The sequence below is a fragment of the Corvus cornix genome, chromosome 2 (assembly GCF_000738735.6).
Source record: "Corvus cornix cornix isolate S_Up_H32 chromosome 2, ASM73873v5, whole genome shotgun sequence".
Lineage (NCBI taxonomy): Eukaryota > Metazoa > Chordata > Aves > Passeriformes > Corvidae > Corvus > Corvus cornix.
In genome coordinates this window covers 141,146,306-141,167,840 of record NC_046333.1, presented here as the reverse complement: position 1 = coordinate 141,167,840, position 21,535 = coordinate 141,146,306, and the positions used below count along the sequence as shown (strand labels likewise).

The 21,535-nt window shown below is 39.7% G+C and overlaps 1 protein-coding gene across 1 annotated transcript in view; it reads left to right on the top strand.

The window, feature by feature from the left end:
- The window catches only part of ENPP2 (ectonucleotide pyrophosphatase/phosphodiesterase 2), a 72,639-nt gene that overhangs the window by 18,455 nt on the left and 32,649 nt on the right, over positions 1 to 21,535 (top strand). The window contains 7 exon segments of the mRNA XM_019289302.2: positions 3,805 to 3,960; positions 5,947 to 6,072; positions 8,099 to 8,159; positions 9,424 to 9,521; positions 10,555 to 10,634; positions 11,799 to 11,918; positions 20,230 to 20,285. Of these exon segments, the coding sequence (XP_019144847.2) occupies positions 3,805 to 3,960; positions 5,947 to 6,072; positions 8,099 to 8,159; positions 9,424 to 9,521; positions 10,555 to 10,634; positions 11,799 to 11,918; positions 20,230 to 20,285 (697 nt within the window).

Sequence of the window (21,535 nt, the reverse complement as noted above, 5' to 3'; positions counted from 1 at the left end):
AGCAAATTTTAGTTTTCATCTAGTGTAGAACTCTGCTCTGAGCCAAAAACAATATGGTTTTTTCCTAGTCCCTTGTAAATGCATGCCAAAGTACCACAACAATGCCTAGAACACCCCTTCTTGTTCTCCTTTTACAGTGCCCAGATGTCTTTATACACTTGAGATGTTTAATATTTGTACCCAACAAATTATTTAATTGAAATAAATTTTTTACTTAAAATTTCTAAGAGACATTAGAGAACCAAAGCTCACATTTTTTCATAATTTTGCCTTTGTATGTTACTTGATAATGAATTTCCTAGCCATCTTTTTAAGCGCTTTCAGGGAAAATGGCCTTAGTAATCTCTTGAAGCATGGTTCCCTTGATCACAACAAGATAATTTAATGCTTTGGAAGGAGAAACACTGCAGTCTTTCTATCTCTTCTCACTGCAGTTTTAAGCATGCCATTAAAAATGGAGTCACACCTTTCTTCTGTTGGAACACTTGCATTTTTTCCTTTATCTGACTTTTCATTTGTATTTAACTCATTGCAATGAAATGCAAGTTCATAATAGGAGTATTATTTAGCAGAACTAGCACTCCAGATGTTTTGTTTAAATATCTGGTTGTTCCATATAGGTTCCATATGGGATCCAAAATGGCAAATTGTTACCAGGTAGTCTCCTTCCTATAATGCCTCTGTAAGCATGTCTATAAGGTGTAGTCCTGTTTGACACACTACTGAAAATAAATGGATTTTATTATTTTTAAACCTTGTAGTCAGATAGAATCAAAGGAAATAATTTGATATGGCACTTTCTAAGATAAATGTAACACCTTTAAAATGGAAATGTAACAACTTCCGTGAACTGAATCACAAAGACACTATTGCTCTATTTAGCTTCACTCTCTAACCTGTGACATTGAAGACAATTAGATGGCTGTTTTGAGCTTAGTGGCAATAAAAGGAATGTATGGAAAACAATGTGACAAGCTTTATGTATGAAATAAGGGCAGAAGGATCTTCATGCTGAGGTCCCTGTGCCTGCTGCATCATCTGACTGCAGGAGCTGTGAAGGGATGCAGGAATTTTGGAAAGGATTTTAAATTGTTTAAGTTTGTTCTGTACAGGGGTTTCTGTTAATTTGAAAATGCTCACCAGGGATAGAACTCCTGATGATATATTTTCAAACATTTTGCATGCGCCAGTACCTGTGCCATGTCATTGTGCGTGACCTGAAAATCATAGTCTGGCTGCAAAGGCAAGGTCAAGCACGAGAAACAAAGGAGTGATCTTAATGTATTTGGAGAAATTCAGCAAGTCCTCTTTTGTGCTGCAGTATGGAAACTGCATTGACTCAGGAGGTGTGACTTGAATTTGCTAAGTGATTTGGGATGATTTTCTACATCATTAATGAGGTAGTTGTCAAGATATGTGAAAAAATTAGACAAGGTAGGTGGGCTAAACCTTTCTTACATGAAATGGAAACCCTACTTTGCAGTTATAGAAGATGGAGCTAGATGGGACCTTGAACAGCCACGTAGACCTCCATATCCCAACACCTGGTCACTTGTTACAGAAGTGCTTCTGACAGATCTTGGCCTAGCCCTTCTTCAAAATCTTCAAGCTCAGAGATTTCACAGCTTCTGTGGGCAGTTTGTTCCAGTGGTTTTCTGATATAAATGAGCTGCTCTTTACAACATGTCCTTGATCTGCTGTTAACTGTCTCTTATGTAATCTGCAGTCAGATTTACACCTTCTCTTTCCTACACACATGTTGATGTGTTGGTTTGGTTTTTTTGGTTTGGCTTTTTTTATTTCCTTCTGAAAAGATCTTCCTACCAGCCCCTTGAAATGAAAAGGGTAATGCCCAGGGTAAGGTTTATATGCTGGTATGTAATACCTTCCAGTTTCTAAAACCTTTGATTTCCAGCTTACTGGATCTGTGATTATATATTACCTGGCTTCTAAAAGAGAAAGTAGTGGAAGAGGTTAAATAACATGAAAATATTTTTTGGTAACAGATTTTCAGAAGCATTTGGTAAGAAGCAGCTGTCATCAAAAATAAGGACCAGGTCTTCATAGCTCTGAAAATTTGAGTGTTCACATGATTTGAAACAATTCTCATGTGATTAATTTTTAACATAGCTTTGTGACCTACTTATGTGAGCAAAGAAAATACTGATCTGTGTAGTGCCAGCATAGATGCACAATCTTTAGCTCCTTGGAATTTCAGATGGCCAAAATACTGATGGCTCACTAAGAGCATGCTTGCAGGGTATGTACCTATAGAGTGAAACTTCACTGTGTATGATGTTACTTGCCCCAAGCACTGCTGACCTGATTGAAAACCCCCACAAAACAGTGACACAGAGTTGTCTGCTACTACCTTTTCCAGCAGTCATGTGAGTGTGCCTCAACACTGCCATGATCCACGACTGCAACCATGGTACATGTAGGTTTCTTACCTATGATCTTGCTGTAGCGTTTATTTTCTGACAGGTTTCCTATTTCCTGAAGTGTTTTGTACTGGTGTCCAGCCAGTGCCACTCCAAGGGAAGTGGTGGAGCAGTAGTGCTTGGGATGAGAGCTGGTGAGACATCACCTCCAAACTCCCCCTTCATCATCTTTTCCATCCATTCTCACAGTGTTCGGTTAATGCCACCTGATTTGGGAAGAGATTTCCCTTCCGTTTATGTGGAAACTAAACTCTCAGCTGTGTAAAAGTGTAGGGGGAAAAAAATACATAAGAAAATAGCAGAGCAACTATTTCCCAAAAGTGCCATTGCGTCAGTCCTCTAAAAGTCATACTGCTAATCATGGTGAGGTTTGCCAAACCCAAAACCAAACCATGGCCTAAAAGAAAACAAAATACAAGACAATTTCAAATACTAAATTTTAAGAGGTCTCTCAAGGAACAAAAGGCATTGTGAAATTTTCCTTGGAACACCTCTGTATTTAAAGGATAACATAAATTCCTTACTTTATTTCATAAAATACAATTAACCCTAGAGAATAGCATACAATTTTCCTGCTGTGATGTAGGATTCTCTCATAAGAAAAGCTTCTAAAATAGATTCAATGTATAAAATAGTAAGTTTTGAGAAAAGAGCAGACATATAGTCTTTGACATTAACAGCCCTTACTAATAAATAGATTATTGAAGTCTAATACATTATTCATAGTTTTCAGACTGGCAGTCCTTCATTTAATTATACACATAAAAACTATTAATTTCTTAAATACTTCTGTATTTTTAAGGTTTTTATAATTTGGTGCTCTGTAGAAGCCCACCAAAAAGCCTCGCTTTATTTCTGCATTAATTTATAGAGCATTTTAAAGTTTTCTTTCATGCTTCACATTGATTTGACACCTTCCAGTGTAGCAAACCAAGTCCTGCTGTCTGCATGTGGATTAATTGGAGTCCTTTCCTATGTAAACTGCCCAGCCAGCCATGAAAATGTCACTTGGTTTCTGAAAACAAAGGGCTGCTTCTGTGGAATAGCTACAGCTCCTGAAATGGGGCCTTGGAGACTTCAATACATTTCTGCTAATGATCTCTTGATTGTTACAGAGGTAAAGCCAGGGCTGTTTCTTTGCAGGATGTTATCACAGCATGCTGCTTCCTTTTTTTTTTTTTCTCCCCCAAAAGAACAAGTTTTTTTGAATTTGTTCTTGTTTCTTCGAGCAATTCTTCTCTCCCTGCTCCCTTCCCTTTCCCAGAGCAAGCAAGGTCTTGCTCATTTGAGTGGCTCAGGGCTGAGCTGCGTGTCCCATTGCTGCCAGACTGACAGATGTTGCCCTGTTTCTTGTTCCGCACAGTCCTGTCAGATTCCCCCTGGATCAATACCTCTGGCTCCTGCAAAAACAGATGCTTTGAACTTCAAGAGGCAGAGCCTCCTGGCTGCCGCTGTGACAACCTGTGCAAGAGCTACAACAGCTGCTGCTTTGACTTTGATGAGCTGTGCTTAAAGACAGGTAAGATGTGTCTCCTGTCCTGCGCTGCCAGGCGCTGCTGACACCTGGGTCCTGCCAGTGGTCAGGACTTGCTTGATAAGCCAGCACTCCTTGGCATAACCTGCATCTCCTCCTCACCTTGCCTTGGCCGGGCAGGCTCAGCTCAGCCCAAAATGCAGCCCATATTTCCTTGCAAGGAGCAGTAGGAATTGTGCACCTATTGCTCCTCACTGCATGGGCAGAAAAAGCAGGGTACTCTTTATACCACACAGAAAAGCAGATCTTCTGACACTAAATCAAAAGCAATAATAAAAACCGCGGTAAAAACTGGATATTGATCATTTTGTGTCAGCCATCCTTTTTCATCCCAACTGATAACTTAATATTGGAGCAATTTGGGCTCCCTTGTGAGTGTGCCTTAGTAGCTAGAAGCACTGAAGGGGTGCAGGTCCTCTTGGAGCAGGAGACAGCCTGAGCTTGCTACCCGTGCCCCAGACCATCATATCCAGGAGTTAGGATGCATATACCACACTGGTAGAAACATTTGACTACAATTCATTGGACCCTGGGGATGGAAATATAGCAATAGTTTCACTTTCTTTTTTTTGGCTTTTTTTTTTTCCCATGAGTCATAGGCAAGGAAAACGTCAAAGAAAGACATGAGATATATTTTACTTCTTAGCATAGCGCATTTAAATTATTAGTTGTACCCATCTCCTTCAGTGTTTGCACAGTGGTCAGAGTTGACACAGGTGCCTTTTATTTTTGCCATTGAACTTATTCTTGCTTTATTGAAGTGTTACACTTACTAAGCACCTAGAGGAAAAGTCTCATGATTAAAAACATCACTGCCCGTGGATGTTCCATGCTTGAAAGTCCTGACTTCCTCGGTTCTGTTAATGATTATATAATTCCATAAATTGGTACCAAAAAAGGGTGAGCTAATCTAGTTTGAAAAACAAGTTTTGTTCTAGGACAAAAATTTCTGAATTTTAGGCTGATGCTGTTCCACCCCTAGTGTAAATGGCTGCAGAATGAGAGGCTCTTTTTGAAGACTTTCCACAGGATGTCTGCTACCAAAGGGCAGAATTTCAGTTCCTCACCCTCCTGTCCATAGCAGACCCATACACGTATACATATGGTTACCTGTATAGCCCCTGGGGTTGTTGTGCTAATGGTCATATACTCCCACAGGCATTTATTCAGGCAGTTATCACGTGTAATCTGTAAATATTACACACTTATAGAAAAAAGCCCCAAATGAAGAGAAAAGGGGATAAAAGACTGCTCTGATGTGTGGTGTTTTACTGGGTGCATGTTGTCTAAAGTGATTTTTAAAGTTTCTTGGGTGGGCCTTACTATGGAAAACCATATGTTTAAAACCATAGGCCCTGTTCCAAAGGGGTGCACTACCCTTGAGAGAGCACCTTATTTAGACAGGCCAGATCTTAAATTCATTTGCAAGATGAGAAAAGCTGGAGTTTTCACAGCAGCCACGCCATGCTCTTTCTTGAAGAACAGCTTTTTTTTTTTTCATATCTTTGCAGTTGGTGCTGGATCTGCACTATGGGTGAGGAACTGATGGTGAGAGTAAGGCATCATTTTGCATTCACACAGTCTCTTTTCTACTTTGTAATTTTCTACGGATTGAACTGGGGACTGTAGTAGTTGTGAGGAAAAGCAGAGATTACCCAAGAAATGCCAGAATTCTTAGTTTGTGCTTTAGGTCCCACCATTGATCTGTCAAGATCCCTTTTTGTCTTTTCCTTTCCACACTTTTTCTGGCATTCAGATTGTACAAAGCCTGGAACACAACACCTGAGCAGGTGGCAGAAATACTCCCAAGTGTGTTTGTGGAGGAGCCCTCCTGCACTTGCAAGCGACAAGGGTCCTTTTTGTTTCTGGTTGGCATACCTACTTTAACGACTAGAGTGTTGTTACAGTGTGGATGAATACTTTTTGTTTTGATTACAATCTCTATTCTTGCTTACATTGTGAATATTTTAGCTCGGGGCTGGGAGTGTACCAAAGATCGCTGTGGAGAAACCAGGAATGATGACAATGCTTGTCACTGCTCTGAAGACTGCTTAAGTAGAGGAGATTGTTGTACTAATTACCAAGTCGTTTGCAAAGGTACGTCTTTGGTCACTCTACCTCTTATCTTTCCAAACCGAATAGGAAACAGTCTTGTGGGTAAAGAGTTTTCATCCCAAGGAAGAACACTTCTTGTTTTGCTTTTACTTTTTTTTGTTGTTGTTGTTAGGAGGTGGGGGAAATGGGAATCGCATTTGTAATTTTCTGGGTACTAGCTGAGGTAAATACAAATAATCTGCAGAAGGACATTATCTTTGCCTGTAGCGATAATGGTAGAAAGAGAAGAGGCAGAGGTGGATGCAGAAGAGTTTAGAGCAAAGCTCTGAAGTGTTCAGATGCATTTGTCTGCATCACAGGGAGTGCAGGGATATCTAATGATCTCAGAAGGAACAGAGCATTCCTAGATATGTTATCTTTGTCCCAAAGACCTCTCTCCACCCCCACCACAAAAGCTCCTGCTCAAACTACTTGGCCTAACATCTGTAGGCTTTGTTTCTTGTGGAAGAGGAGTTGCAAGAATCCAAGAGCTATTTATTACTCGCAGGTGAGTGCCATGGGCTGCAGATGACCATGACACACCCTGGCTGCAGAACATCCCGTAGGGCTTGGTGGGTGGACAAAGACTTTATTTTCATCCAGTGCTCTGCTCTTTTAGAGTGCATCCTGCCTGTCTAATGTGTCTGCCATTCACAGCAGGTCTTCTGATCCTTGGTAATGAGCTCTACAGGTTTTTGCTTTTGTATCTCAGCTAGTTCTTAGTTTTTTTTCATTCATTAACTTTACTGGGGCAAGGGTTACAGTTTGAAATTGTTTCACCATTTTGGACAAATGCTTATGTTCACAAAATTGTAACAGTCCAGATCCATCCATACACTGAAAATGGGCCTTTTTGTTTACTTGGGTTTTGCTGTTGGGAATCCAAATGAAGTATGTATTTTTCCAACAAATTCCTGTAGATTGTCTTTCCCCGTCCCAAAGAAACCTGAAACTGAGACCACTTAAACACTGGTATCATTTCCAGTTCCTGCCTTTTTTGTGAGCTTTCTCTTACAGGGGCCAAGACAGAGGAATTTGTCTCCAGCTTTAATGTACATAATTGTTTAATTGGCTAATAACAAACTATCTCAACGACCCTGGAACTCTGACAGGACTAAGCCTTATGTGAGAACAGTGTTTCCTCTTTATTTGTGCCTTTGCCTATCTGAAGATAATGTGTTGTTTGGGTTTTTTTTTCTTGGAAATTGTCCTTCCACCTCTTGTCATGGTCAGTTGGAATTGCTGCAGCTCACATTTCCTGCAGGTCTTTTCTATGATGTTTTTTGTTTTGTTTTTTTTAATTGAATTGCAGTTCCTTTAATAGTGCCAGGTTCAGGAAGCAGGCTTGTTAGTTAATAATGTGGTTTTTTCAATTGACCTGTTAAAGTACAAGTCATGAGCCACTCTATAGACAGCACTCAGCAGTGAAAACATTAAGAAAATAGTTGATTACACGAAGTAATTTTAACTAATCTAGCTCTGAAAGAGTATTCAATGCTTTTTTTAGCTTGAGTCTCACCTGATCCATGAGCTGATCACCTCTCTAAACCAGCTGAAAACTATTTAGAGTTGTTTTTCTTCTCCAGAATGAATTTTGTTTTGTGCCTCTAGCCAGCTGAATCAGCTCATGGAGACATCAGAGCTGATGGGAGGAGGGTGGGAATTCACATAAGCAGCACTACCTGTTTTTGACAGATCAAAAATAAAAAAAATTAAAATAGATGACCAGTGTGCCTAAAGCATTACCACTGTCTCCTGCGGTCAAAAGGACACTTTTAACTCCAGTTTTAAGAGCTGCTTGTAGAAGTGCTGGTTTGGATATTTTTGTTGAATAGAATATAACCAGATCACTTGTTCAGTTTTGTGAAAAGATGTTCTCATTATTCATGGGAAGTATGACAAGTCAGTTCATTGACTGGAGCAAGACTTTATTTTTTTTTATACATATATTTTCTGTGAAACCTGTAGCTGTATCCACAGATTTTTGTATTTTTTATTTTTTGAAACTCCAATGTGATTTTTCTGGTAGGAGAAACCCACTGGGTGGATGACGACTGTGAAGAGATAAAGGCTCCTGAATGTCCAGCAGGGTAAGTGTTTTGCTTGCACCTGGAAAGGCAAATGCAGCAAAGCCAGTGGTCCCCAGCTCTGCCTTGGACCTCTGCCCACCATGTTTTTGCACTGGCCCTGTCATGCAGGCTGAATGACTGTGGGTTGGATGCTTGCCTGGGCTTCACTGTTTGTACAGTTAGGCTCATAATTTTGTAATGCATCTACCTTTATTTAGGCTCATAATATTGTAATGCATTTGCTTTTGAGCTGCTGGTTGAGTAGTGGTGGATGATATATGGGTTTGAACTGTCAGTCTTCAATCACTGGGTTTGCAAACTGCTGCTGGGTTTGCCTGCTTCACTTACATGCATAGAGAAGGTAGCCAGACTCCTCTGAAGTCAGTGGAAGGGCTTAGGTTGTTCTGCTTTCAGTAAAATTCAGGTGTATGTGAACACAGTTCAGGCCATTTTTTTTAAATGGAATTTTGTACTTTTAGCATTATGTTCTTAAAGGATTTCTAAACTGCAATGGGGTACAGGCTTGACTTAGTGAGGAATTTGAGCACATGAGTAACATGGAGAAAGCAAGCACTTTTGAAACTATTTGTCTCACTATTATCCTTAAAGGTAAGCATCTGCTCAGGTGCTGTGTTGGGTTGCAGCTCAGCCTGTGCTGTTGGGAGGATAGTTTGGAGATGCTTCTCCTGGTGACAATGACAGCTGCTAACCTCTGCAGTAGGTGACGTTAAAAGCCCAGGTGTGTCCATCCATGACACGTATCTGCCTGCTTGGGCTTGACTCTCAGTAGCAGTAGTAAATTAAAAAAGTAGTTTAGTAACATGAAATACTGTCAACTTGAGTATATCAGAGTGAACTGTACCTCACAGAATGTGCTCCAAATGCCACATGGACTTATGTTTGAGAAAGAAGACCAGCTGTAATGGGACGTGGTTTTTAACTAGAGATTGTTTAACTAGGGCTGTGTACTTGTGCATGGTAATTTTCCTTCTCCATCTCCTTCTATAAGCACTTGCCTTTATGGGTTATATGTTTTTAACTGCTCAGGGAAGATGTCTTTTATGCTGGGTATCAGCCCTTTCACTGAGTGTGAGTGAACACTGGCTGTTACTAAGTGTGAGGATTATCAGTTTCTGTTGGTCTATTACATATGTAAGAGACTATAGATATGTAGTTTATACAGTACCTGAACTTTCAGATTTCCTGGAGGCTTAGTGAGCAAGTGGAAATTAAAAAACTAAAGTTTTGAAATGTTGCCTTATATTCCTGCTGCTTTTGCCTTTAGCTTTGTTCGTCCTCCTTTGATCATCTTTTCTGTTGATGGTTTCCGTGCATCATATATGAAGAAAGGGAACAAGGTCATGCCCAATATTGAAAAACTGAGTGAGTAAATCTATTTTCTGGCAAAAAATGGAAAACAGTCTCTTGCGGCCCAATTGCTTTCACTGTCTGTTGAGCAACAGAAGGGTCAGCATGGAGATGAAATGGCAGAAGTCCCCTTTAAATTAGGTAGTATCAACTGGTGACTTGAAAGCACCCTGATTAATGTAACACACAGCTGCTGCTTTGGGAAATGCTGCTCAGAATCGGTGACCTTCATGTGGTTTTGTCAGCAAAGAAAGGCATCTGTAGTACATGATATGTATCATGCATGCTTACAGGCTAGTTGCAAGGTGTCCACAAAATTTTCCACTTGATTCAGTAATGTCAGAGGTATGGATAACTGGCTGCAGAAGCTGTAGCTGGATACCTGTTAACTGGCTGAAAACATGCCCTGCACTCATCTCCCTGGGAATGGGCATTCCCCTGGGTTTGTGGAGTACTGGATGCACTGCATAGTTGAGCCTCTCTGTATTGAGCCTCTGTGTATGGTAGTTTGTGTGTGTGCGCCCATACACCCCTGAAATGTGTTGGGGTTTTTTTCCCCTATGTGTGTCCTGGCCCTCACATTTGTGTAGCCAACTATGGTTGGTTCAATGATCTTGAAAATCTTTTCTGACCTAAATGATTCTATGATGTGGGGGCTGAGGCCACAAAGCCCAGTGTGAAACTGCAGCTTTGGTGTATTTATCACTTAAAATGTGTTTTCTCATGTTGTTTTACTTAACAAGATACTTCCAATGACTCTGGATGGAGACTGCCTCAGGAAAAAACCCAGTCTGTGGGAATGTAGCTGGTTCTGTAGTTGTCTGGCTGCATTATTTCAGTTGTTAGTTGTGAAGTACAAAGAGTGCGTGAGTAATTTACTACTGCCCTTAGTGCTGACTGCTGTTAAGCAGCAGAAAGTTCATTTAAATTAGTTAAAATTTAACTAGTTTCTGCATCATATTTAGTCACAGAATTACTTTCTCTGGTTTTGTTTTCCATGTCTAAGAGCTTTGCTTCCTCATGTTTGAATTTGCTGTTGATTTTTCAGGATCTTGTGGAACACATTCTCCTTACATGAGACCTGTCTACCCTACAAAAACATTCCCCAACTTGTACACCCTTGCTACTGTAAGTCCCTGGGAAGGACTTTTTCATGATAAAATGTTGCACTGGGGTAGAAATGTGTGTTATGGCAAGGAAGGTTAAAAAAAAAAAAAGTATATATAACTGCTTTTTTGTCCATCCTCTTTGGTATTTATTTAAGTATTTTACTCATTTTGAAGAAAGTGTTTAAGTATTTTTTTATTTTGAAGTGCTGAAATGGACTGAAATACACTGTCACAGCTTTCCCATGCTGTCTTATGCCTGCTTTTGCAGTTATTTGTACTGCTGTGTAATTACAGGTCAAAGTTTTCCTCGGCAAAAAAAAGCCACCCCTGAAATGCTGCCCAGAGTAGAGCCAGCAGCTGTTCCTTGGCTGGAGCAGCCGAAGTCAGTGGGGCTGCCCTAGCAGTCCGTCTGCAGTGTGCAGCCCTGCAGTGAGAGGAGCCATCGCTGCACTGCGCTGGCAGCAGGCTGTCCCCACACCTGTGTGACACTGACAGTGCTCCCAAAGCTGCCACAAGGGAGTCTGCACCTGCAGCTGCAATTTTTTGCCCTTTTTTTTTTTTGTGCAGCCACTGCGCAAATGTTTAAATGGATGAGACAGGAGGGTATGGAGAAATAGTAGTCTGGGATGGGAGAGGGCCCAGAGAAAGGAATTTTCTGCTCTCCTCCCTAAATTGCTTTTACTGCAGGACAAATTGTGATATAAAGCCATGGCTTTGGGCGACCTGCCTCAATTGTTTTTCTTGCAAATAACTGATCTCACAGAAGCACTCATGAAGATAAAATACTATAAAATGGAAATGCTAAGTGTTACTCTTGCAACCAGAGAATGAATTACTGTGTCCAGAAAGGGCATTCATGAAGAGGAACTGAAAGTACAAATTGATCTTCTTTTCATACATTTTTGCTTTTTCTTTGATGACCTCAAACTAACTTTTAAACAGTGTGAAAAACTTGAAAGTATTGAGTAACAGGAGTTTTTATGCTATTTAGCACAATTCAGTCTCTTACTGCTTTCATTACTACAGCCAGATTTAAATGTGCTTATCTGAAAATAAAAAACTTCTCTGGTATATAGTTACAAAGATACTAACTTTAAAATAATTTAGTGGTATTTGCAGATAGCTATGAAGCACTGCATTTGGTGCATTAGGGTTTTACTAATTAATCTACTTCTGCACAAAGGGACTCTATCCTGAATCACATGGGATTGTTGGCAATTCGATGTATGACCCAGTGTTTGATGCCAGCTTCAGTCTTCGAGGGCGAGAGAAATTCAATCACAGATGGTGGGGAGGTCAACCAGTAAGTTTCAAATTCCCTCCTACTTCTTTCTTCCTGCCTCTTCTACCCTCCCTCTGTGCTGTGGAACATAGCCAATAATAATAATTTAAAAAAACATATGTGAACAATTTGTACCTAATCCCTACCCCCCACCCTAGCTGGCCGTCTGTCTATCAGTTTAATGTAATGTTTTGAGTTGGCTTTTGCTTTTCAGAATAATAAATCCATTGACTATGGAAAGGTGCTTGCGCTGATAAGTATAAATTAGATGCAGCTAGGAAAAAAGCCTCACTTGGGGCAGCAGTGTAACACTATCATTTTGTTAGGATGGCATAATGTTTCCTTTTCATTATGGGTTTCTCAGGTTTTTGTCCTAGTAATGTTCTTGAACAGTTTTAGTATAAATATTTTGTTAGCATAGCATGGCACAATTTCATAACTATTAGTTAAGTCCACAAGTAATCACTGTTACCTGACTTACTGCAGAGGCTGTGGAAACTTGAGAATTAATTTCTGCCTTGAGCACAGCAGCAGAGGCTGAACTATGTCCAGCCTCTTAGTGTTGGACTTGGTTTGTCTGAATCCTTATTCTGGGCAAGGAAATGGAGTCCTTCAAAGTGTTCTGTGTTACTACAGCTAAGACAGTTCCCTTGCTTCTGCTGCACTTTCCCCTATTAGTGCACGCTGTGCTGGCTTGCTTTGACAAAAAAAGTGAAACTAGTAAGTTTTAAGTGCAAGAAGCCGAGGTGCATGCATGTTTCATTGCACTGATTGCTTAGGGAACTATAGTTTAAATGCTCTCTGACAAATTAACCTCACAAAAGAGTGAGATGGTAGAGGAAATGAGAAGGGGTTTGGGAACACTATAATCTGTCATTTGTTTGCTAAATTGATCTGTATCATCTCCCAAATCTCTTAAGACAGAAATATCCCAAGAGACTAAAGGAAGTTACTCAGTTGTAGGCTTAGCAAGTGTGTGTGTTGTCTGCATATCGTTTAGTCTGCAACAAATGTGAGGCAAGGCAATTTAGAGCTGCAGGCAGATGTGTCTGGCTGTAGATGAGCCAGAATGAGGTATTTGTGCTGTTGTAAAATCTGTCAGTGACTGTAGGCACTCCCTTGTCTAGCTATGCCCTGGGTTAGCTTTTGGCATGGGTGATGAGGAGAGGAGAGGGTGAGAAACACACCTATTATCTTTCCCAATGTGAGCAAAGAATCAGGATTAAAACTAGGAGCAGTGAAAGAGCAGCAGTGTGTAACGTCTTTATCTCAGCTACTGCCAGAGTCACACAGTTAAAACCTGCTGCAGTCTGGAGTCGAGCTCATAGACAATCCTGTGGCTCAACTGCTGTGTGACAACTCATTAAGCAGCTGGAAATTATTTGCAAATTAAATACATTGCAAATTAAATTATGCATCTTACCTTAATCATGGTTAAGTAGGAGTTAGTGGAGAACTAACTGTTGGGACTTGTACAAATGTCTCTACTTTTAAACTATGATATTTTAGAAGTACAATATAAGTCTTTGAATACTTCATCACCTGCTGTGTTGTATGGGGAACACTGTTAATTCCTACACCTATGCTATTCCAGGGAATAAAAGATTTCTGGATGAAAAATGTCATCCAAGAAGAGTTCAAGAAAGTTGCACAACAGTGGGTGACCTTATGCTGGATGAAATCCTCAGAGGATGGGGTGTGTGTGCATGGGGGTGTTGCATACCCATGTAGGGATGATGAAATAAACCAGTTGTTCTGAAGAATTGTTAAAGAGGAAACACACAAATAATGTAATAAACTGGATGTGTCATTGGAAAATTGGAAGCAAATGCACAGAGGAAGGGTTATAATTCAATCCCCATACACACAATATGAGGGAAACCCGTAAGTTTGGCAAACCTGATAGAGTGGCCACAGTAGCTGGATGAGGAGGTGATAGATCTCTTGCATGTGCAAGAATTACACATTTGGTAAGAGAACTGCAGATTTTTATAAGAGAAGAAGTTACCTCTGTCTATGTATTGGTTAGATACAGTCAGTTTCTAAACTCCTTTTTATAATTTTCATTAAATATGACATTGACATAGACTGCCCCAAATAGCTGGGTATTGAAAGATAAGACAGTACAATTAATGGGGTAGGAAGGGATACCTGTCTGTGTATCACAGGAATCCTGTCTGTCATATCATATATTCATCTGGCTCTTTTTAGGTCCTGGGTCTCAAACTGAAGTACTCAAAATGTGCAGAATGGGATATGGTTTGCACAGAATTGGGAATTACTATTTTTCTGAGCAAGAAGGCAGGAAAAGTGTCTGAGACTCCCAGCCTTGTATTATGGTTAAAACTGCCTAAAAGAGAATGTCATTTAACACTGATAATTTCTGAAGTACTTTCTTGCTCCTGGAAACTGGCCTAGTGTATGAAAATGTGGGGGGTTTGGTGGTCTTTCGTGCTTCAGTTGTTCTAATACTTGGTCTTTTGCTGGAAAACAGCGAGATTACCACAGACATCAGTGGGATTTGGCAGATGAGTATCTGAATGCTTTTACTCCAGGAGTTACGAGAAATTAATAGCATTAGGAAAGGCAGAAGGGGGGGAAAAGTAGCTTGGAAGTGTTTCAGGGTGCTGTAGCTGATTATGGGACATCCTGATTTAGTATACAATGTTGATTTATTATATAAGCTTAAAACCACCTTGTTTTCAAAACAAAAGTGTTTCATAGGAAACAGCCATAAAACCACTCCTCATACCACAACAGCATCTCACAGAAATGGTGAGCATCAGAGCCCATGGGGGAAACTAAGTTTACTGCTCATTTTTCATGACACTGACACTCTGTTTTCATCCCAAGTAACTTTAGGCACTAAATTTAGGCCCCAGCTGTCTTTGGCTTCTGTTAAGCAGTAGTTTTCCATGTCTTGGTTTGATGTAGTGAGTTTAAACTTACACTTCAGACAATACATTGCTTTTTTTCAGTGATCCTCCATGATCTTTAGGAATAATCCATTAGCCTCTCCAAGGTCAGAAGATGAAAAGTACAAAACTGTCGGTCTGTGGTTAATGGGGACAGAGAGGCTCCTTCAGAAGGTAACCTGGCTTGGATCTGAATTTAGGTTGAAAAGATGTCTTTCAATAATGTCAGCTTCAGAAATATCATAATTATGCAGGTATTGATGGATGTTTAGGATGCCTTGTATGTAGCTTTAATTCAGCTATCAACCTTTTAAAAACTACAGCCCTCAAAAAGGGACCAGCTTGAGACGTTAAGTTAATCCTTAAACGTGACCATGACATTCCTAGGTAACAGACAGCATGCTTGTAAAGCTGTCTTTACAGTCTTCAAGGTCTGCCTGTAGACATTAGCTATCATCACCCTGCATCAATAACTTGATATTCCTGATTCATCCAAATTTATATATCAGTTTTTAGAATTAAACCATTTTTTGAATTTTGTTGACTTTGCCTGTCTAATAATTACAGAAGGAGCTTCAGAAAGCTGTCATCTGCCTTTGCACCCTGAACAGGTTTTACAATCACTTTGTTGGTTAGCAGGGGAAGCAGAAGGAGAGATGTCTATAATTCTATTTTATAAATATTTCTATTTACCCAGCTTGAGCCATGAACTAGCAACAGGATTCTGAGTCTATTTATTTGACAGACTTCTTGTACCAAAAATCTTCTGTTTGGGCAAGAAGGCAATGCTTAGTCCCCAAGTTTGTGAGAACATTTGCGTCTTTTAAGAAGTGTGGAAGGGGCTACTCCACATTTTACCTTGTTGGCAGCACAAATTGCAGATGGTGCAGGAGTGGTATTAATTCTACATGCTTGCCCCAGTCTTGTACACGTTTCTTTACTAGGAAATGCTGTGATTTCCTCCTTCCCACCTCTGCCTGGATGTGGAAGGAATTTCCCATTCCTACAAATATGAGTCAGCCTTTGTGAAGTTGTGGGCTCTTGTTTATTCATGGAAGATTAAAACCAGGGAGGTGTCCCACTTTCTGTGCAGATTTTCAAAGAAAATTCCACAGCTATCTTGAATAACTCTGTATGAGGTACTTGTGTGCAAATGTGTCTAGCAGTAAGAAGGGAGAACCTGGGACTTCATGTTCCATATGGCATTGATACCTAACCTATTGCTTAGCCTTGTCTACTTTCATCCATAAATAGAGGAGAATTGTAGTCATTCAACACAGAGGATATAAAAATAAAAGTAATTCAACTTACAGCATATGTTTCATATATATGTAGGAAAGCATGCATACTTTATATTTCTTGGTACACTTCCCAGTGTACTAGGTTTGATCTGTGATTGCATAATTTAACGGGTCTTTCTGTATTGGAAAAGTTAGATATTGTTGATTTCCTGTGGCACGGCATGAAGACAGAGTGGTTGATCTCTTCCTGTTCTCTCTGCTTAAGCAAATTAATTCACAAATATGGCCTTTACATAGTTTGCAATACAATTAGGCTTGTCCCCTATGCAAGCCAAGAGTGCACAATTGACATGGTTAAACAGCTGACTATAGAATTCTAACATATTAACAGTTAAACCCAATGTATTTATATATGGTAAATAAATTATGTAAGTTCACAAATGGTACTGACCTTGCAGAGCAATAACCCTTATTTGCGTCTTAATTTCAGTTGTTTTGAATGGACAAGGTTGAATGGACAAGGTTTTTCTATCCTGCCCTCCTGCATGATTTGTAGTCTGCCTTGAAAGACAATGAATTTAACTTAAAGACAGTGAGAGGCATTCAGTGGTGATTAGGCTGCAGTAAGAGTTTGCTGCCAACATTTCTGCTGGAGTTCCTTTCCTATAGCCATATAGTAAATAAACTTGTGTGCTCCCATCAGTTGCTCCAGTCTGTTGTCTAATTTTGCCTATCCACTAAGGGGTCTGTGTAACAAAGGGTAATATTGCTTCTCTGTGTCCTGAAAGATGTCTCTTCAAATGTGTTGCTGAGTAGGAGTTTTAGGTATTATGGTGGGTAGTGTTGAATTTTCTTAGTTTGGGTTTAAATAAATCAAAGGGCTGGTTGTTTTTTTTTTTTTTTTCCTTCCCCTTAAAAAACAAAGGAGAGCAGAGGTCCAGTAGTAATGGTTTGTTGTAAGCTTGAGTTGAATCTGGCTCTGCCTGCCAAAGTCAGGGTGGAGTCATTCAGACTCACTCAGATGTTGTAGACAGATACAGGCCTTTTGATTTGCTGATTTTTGACTTCAACAGATCCTTGTCTTAGCTATTGATCTTATTTCAAGTGCAGCAGACACTTGTACTCATCTAAACAGCTAATGCCAATGTAAATGGCTGCATTCCTGAGGTGAAATACTGGCAGGTGCAGTTTTTCCTCTCTGAAGCCAGTCTGGGTGCCTTTAGGCTGCTCTTACTGCTCTTAGGACTGCACAACTGGGAGTGATCTCCACTTATGTGCATTACCCCTGGCACAGAAAGGTGTGCATGCTGTTTTCAGGTGACATTCATGAAGCACACTCTATGCTCAACAAGAACAGCGACCACTTTCTCACAGATGTGCTGGCTGCCTTGGCAATGTACCAATGATGCAGTTATTCATCTATCAGGATGACAAGTATTTTACTTGCCTGGCTGGAGGGAGAGTGTCTTTTGGCACATGTTTAAAATCATTGTCTAAAATACACAGGGTCAGGGATGAATTCAGCTGTGCTAAGACAGGAGCACCATGGGACATCTTCAGCTGCTGAGGGTAGAACTTGGCTGGTCTCATCTATACAACCAGGCAGACTGGATAGTTTGGGCCTGTGTGGGCCAAAGCTCTAGAAAGTCAAACTAGAGTTTGCAGATGGTAAAATTAAAACACAGAATTCCCTGGACTTAGTTTGTTGGTACCTTCCCAAATATATCTGCAAAATTATTTAGGCTTTGCAGCAGCACAGACTTTTTCGAAGAAAAATAAATCTGCTCTGGGGACAATGCAGAGCAAGACAGAGCATAAAAGTAGTGGGAGCTGACACACACTTCATGCTGAATGTGTATTTGACCTCCTTTCTCTGCTATGGCTGGGTTTTTTCTCTATGAATAAATCTGCAATGCAAAGGAAAATGTAATTGCTTTAAGTGTGGGCCCTTTTTGACCTGGGACTACCATGATGCACTAATGAATATGTAATGAATAACTGCCTTAATTAGACATAGTATCCAGGCTGGTTATGTACCCTATGCTGACTTCTGTGGTGCAAACAAGCATCCTTGCATTGCAATCATACTTCTGACTGCAGTGTGTGGGCTCAGTGACATGGTCACTGGTTGTAGGCATACTTCCTCATCTTTCACGTTCACTGCATCCTTCTGTCCCATCCTGTCAGAGCTGTGATACTCAAATTTCAGTATCCTGAGATATTGAAAACAATATCCCTATTTTTCAACTACAACTCCCAAATTCCTATATAAATTCAAGGCCATTTCTTTTTTTTTTTTTTGGCAGTTACTGTGCAGCCACATCATCTTGTGATCATTGTCACCATGCAAACTGTAGTGCTGGTAGAAGGCTGGGGCTGCAGAGGCTGGGGGAGATGTTTGGGGGACTCCCTGTTTGGTGGCAGCTTGAGTGTGTGTAAATATGAACCAAGCCTAAAATCAGACTCTTGAGGAGAAACACCTGAAAATGAAGAGTGGGGCAAACCCGTGGCCATTCTGCTCTTGATCTTGCTGCATATATTTAGTAAAACACCATTTCTATAGCATTACTCTGGATGTAATCTTCACTGGAAAAGAGGATAAATTATCAAAGAGTTAGAATAAAATGCAAACAAATTACTTCTATAGCTGTGATTTTAATTTAATTGGACTGAGTCCAGTCAGATTTGGTGGAACAGAAGATAAGAGGTAAGGGGTGTGTCCAGGGCAATGGAAAGGCAAACATGACCAATTTTCCCATAAGTGACATTACAGTATCCAAATTTAATTGCTGTTAACTATAGCCCCATTGTGAAAATGATCTTTCATTAGACTGTCCCAAATGAATTTCAATTAAAACTGATGTGTGAATAATACAGGCACAACATTTGAATGATGCATATCCAGATGACAGTTTATAAATGTGTTAGAGCAAGGTACAGGGACTTTGAATGTATTTTCAAAGAGTTGATTTAAAGTAAGCCAAAGACTGCAATTATTATGTAAAGGAGCTACATTTTGTCTTAACTCCTCATGAAGTGTATACATTGCAGTATGCATAAATAATGGAAGGAAATAACCTAGCTCTATACACAACGCTGGCCTTTAAGCCATTGCCACTTTTGAAATGAGTTTTGAGGTAACTTGGGTAGCTCTTCCTTGCAAGAGAAATTTAGTTCTATGGAGCGACAAACTCGTTTGTTTTCCTTGATTGTGGACCTTTCTGGTGTTCTGACATTCTCATCCCCCTGCCTTGTCATAGGTTAGAAAAGAGAGGGTGATGAGAATAACCAGAAGTATGGCGTGGCTTTCATTAGAGAAAGATCAAACAAACTTGTGTTTGAAGAGGAATAAATGCAGAGGAATATCATGAATGTTGTATAGAAGTGGGAAGAGAAAGTATTAATAACATGTTTCAAAGTATGAGAGTGGTACCCTAACCCCAGTGAAACCAGCAGGTTTTAAACCAAGCAAAATTAAAAATACACTCATAGAGTGTATGACTACATTGTGGAACTTTCTGCTGCAAACTGATTTATAGCTAGCAAAATACAAGGGACTTGAAGGATTGAAAAAAGGGTTTGAAAATTCCGTGGAGATTTTTTCCATCATTTCCATCAATCACCCCGTCGGGTCAGCTCAAGAAGTTCTTAAAAATCTGTGTAGGAAGGTGTGCCTCCCTGTAGTCTTAACACCTCATTACTCTCTGCGCCCTTTTTTGTGTGCTCTCTTCTAACACATTTTCTGTTGATGGCTACTGATTGTAGGATAGGGGAAGAGGGACATTTATGCAGACACTGATTAGTGTTAAGGTATGTTCCTTTCTAACTGAGTATCCTCCAAATCCTGAACGCTAAAAGAATCAGGTGAGTAGTGGTTGAGTTTTGAAAATTAAATTAAATACTGCAGGAATTCCTGGCCTTGAATCTTAATACTTTTAATTAAAAGCAACATAGAGATTTAGGGGTGAAAGTCTACAGCACAGCAGCTGACCCACTGCTACAGAGTTTGCATAGGTTTGTCACCCCACGTTTTCAAATTAGGGCCGAGGCTGAAAACTGCAATTTTCACTTCCAGGCTCAGGGTAGAAGAATGTGTCTTGAAAACATTTTCTTTTGATTTCAGAGAGTCATTAGAGATCTGAACACATTCTAATCCTCTTATATTTTCCTCATTAGATTTGGATTACTGCAGCCAAGCAAGGGGTGAAAGCTGGCACGTTCTTCTGGTCTATGTAAGTATCTTCTGTTTTCTGGAGATTCTAAACTAATAATTCAGAATTAATTCAGTGTAAGTGTTTATTGAGTTGTTTTCCTTTCTCTAAGCATTTGGTAGGTTGGAGATTGTACCTGTAACCCTCTATTGTTTCATTTGTGCAATGTTTCTGATAACTAAAGCTGATGCTACAGTTTGCTGCTTTAGATTCATGCACTGACTTTTAACAGTTGTCTAAAGAAAACATGTGTGACTATGTGGAAAAATTGCTGTCTTTCATTTCACAGTGTGGTTTTTTGCTTCCTTAGTATTGCTAGCAATGTTTCTTAGTCCTCCGAGTGTGGAAGACTCTTATTGTCCTCTTATGTTAACTGACATCACCAGTCTAATTGATTTAAAGGCTCGATTCATTCATTTTACAATACAGTCTGTCCTTTGGGCAAGATATCCAATTTCCCTCTCTTAAAAGACAGCCTTGGGGATCTTTGCTGTTTGTTCTTTTGTTTAATGATTCCAACTTATTTTCTCTTGTCCCAACTAAAATGTATCTTTACAACCAATAATAAATGAATTTTGATAATTTTGAGTTTGTGGCAGGATTGCAGGAGCAAAGAAAATGTTTAAACTGCAAGATTGAAGTAATAAGGGGACTTGACTTCTTTTTTTGTGATTCCTTTAGAAATAATATTTTTTACTGTTCTAAATATCTTAAAGCATGTGGAGGGAATAATAAAACACACCACAAGCTGATGATAGGTTTAGGCTTGCAGGATGAAGATCTGACAGAGCTCCGCTCTGGTGCTCTACAAACCAAAGAAATGAATGTGATTCCTAAGCTCTACAACTACACAGTCACCATAAACACCCTGGCCAATGCATGCTTGGGGATACAGAAGGTAAAAAAGGTAGCCCAGGATAGGTTGTATGAATAGCACTAGTAAGGGAGTGAGACGGCTACTTTGTGTAATTGAAATATATATGACTTAAAACTGCGTTATTTCATTTGGGACACAGAATGTTTTTGGGAGAATTTTCAGGCAGACTCTTCCAGGAAAACAGAATTTTTGAAAGATTTTAGTCAGAAATTAGTTAATTGAAATAATGGGGTTTCTTTTCATATTGCACAATTAATAAAAATATTAAAACGGGACAATACCCAAGATTATTATTCCAGTTTAAAATTTTGCCTTATTTGCAAATTTTAGCAAAAATTCTCATTTTTATGGGTTTTTTTTACAACCAAAAGTTCTCCATGTAGTTGGAGACTGA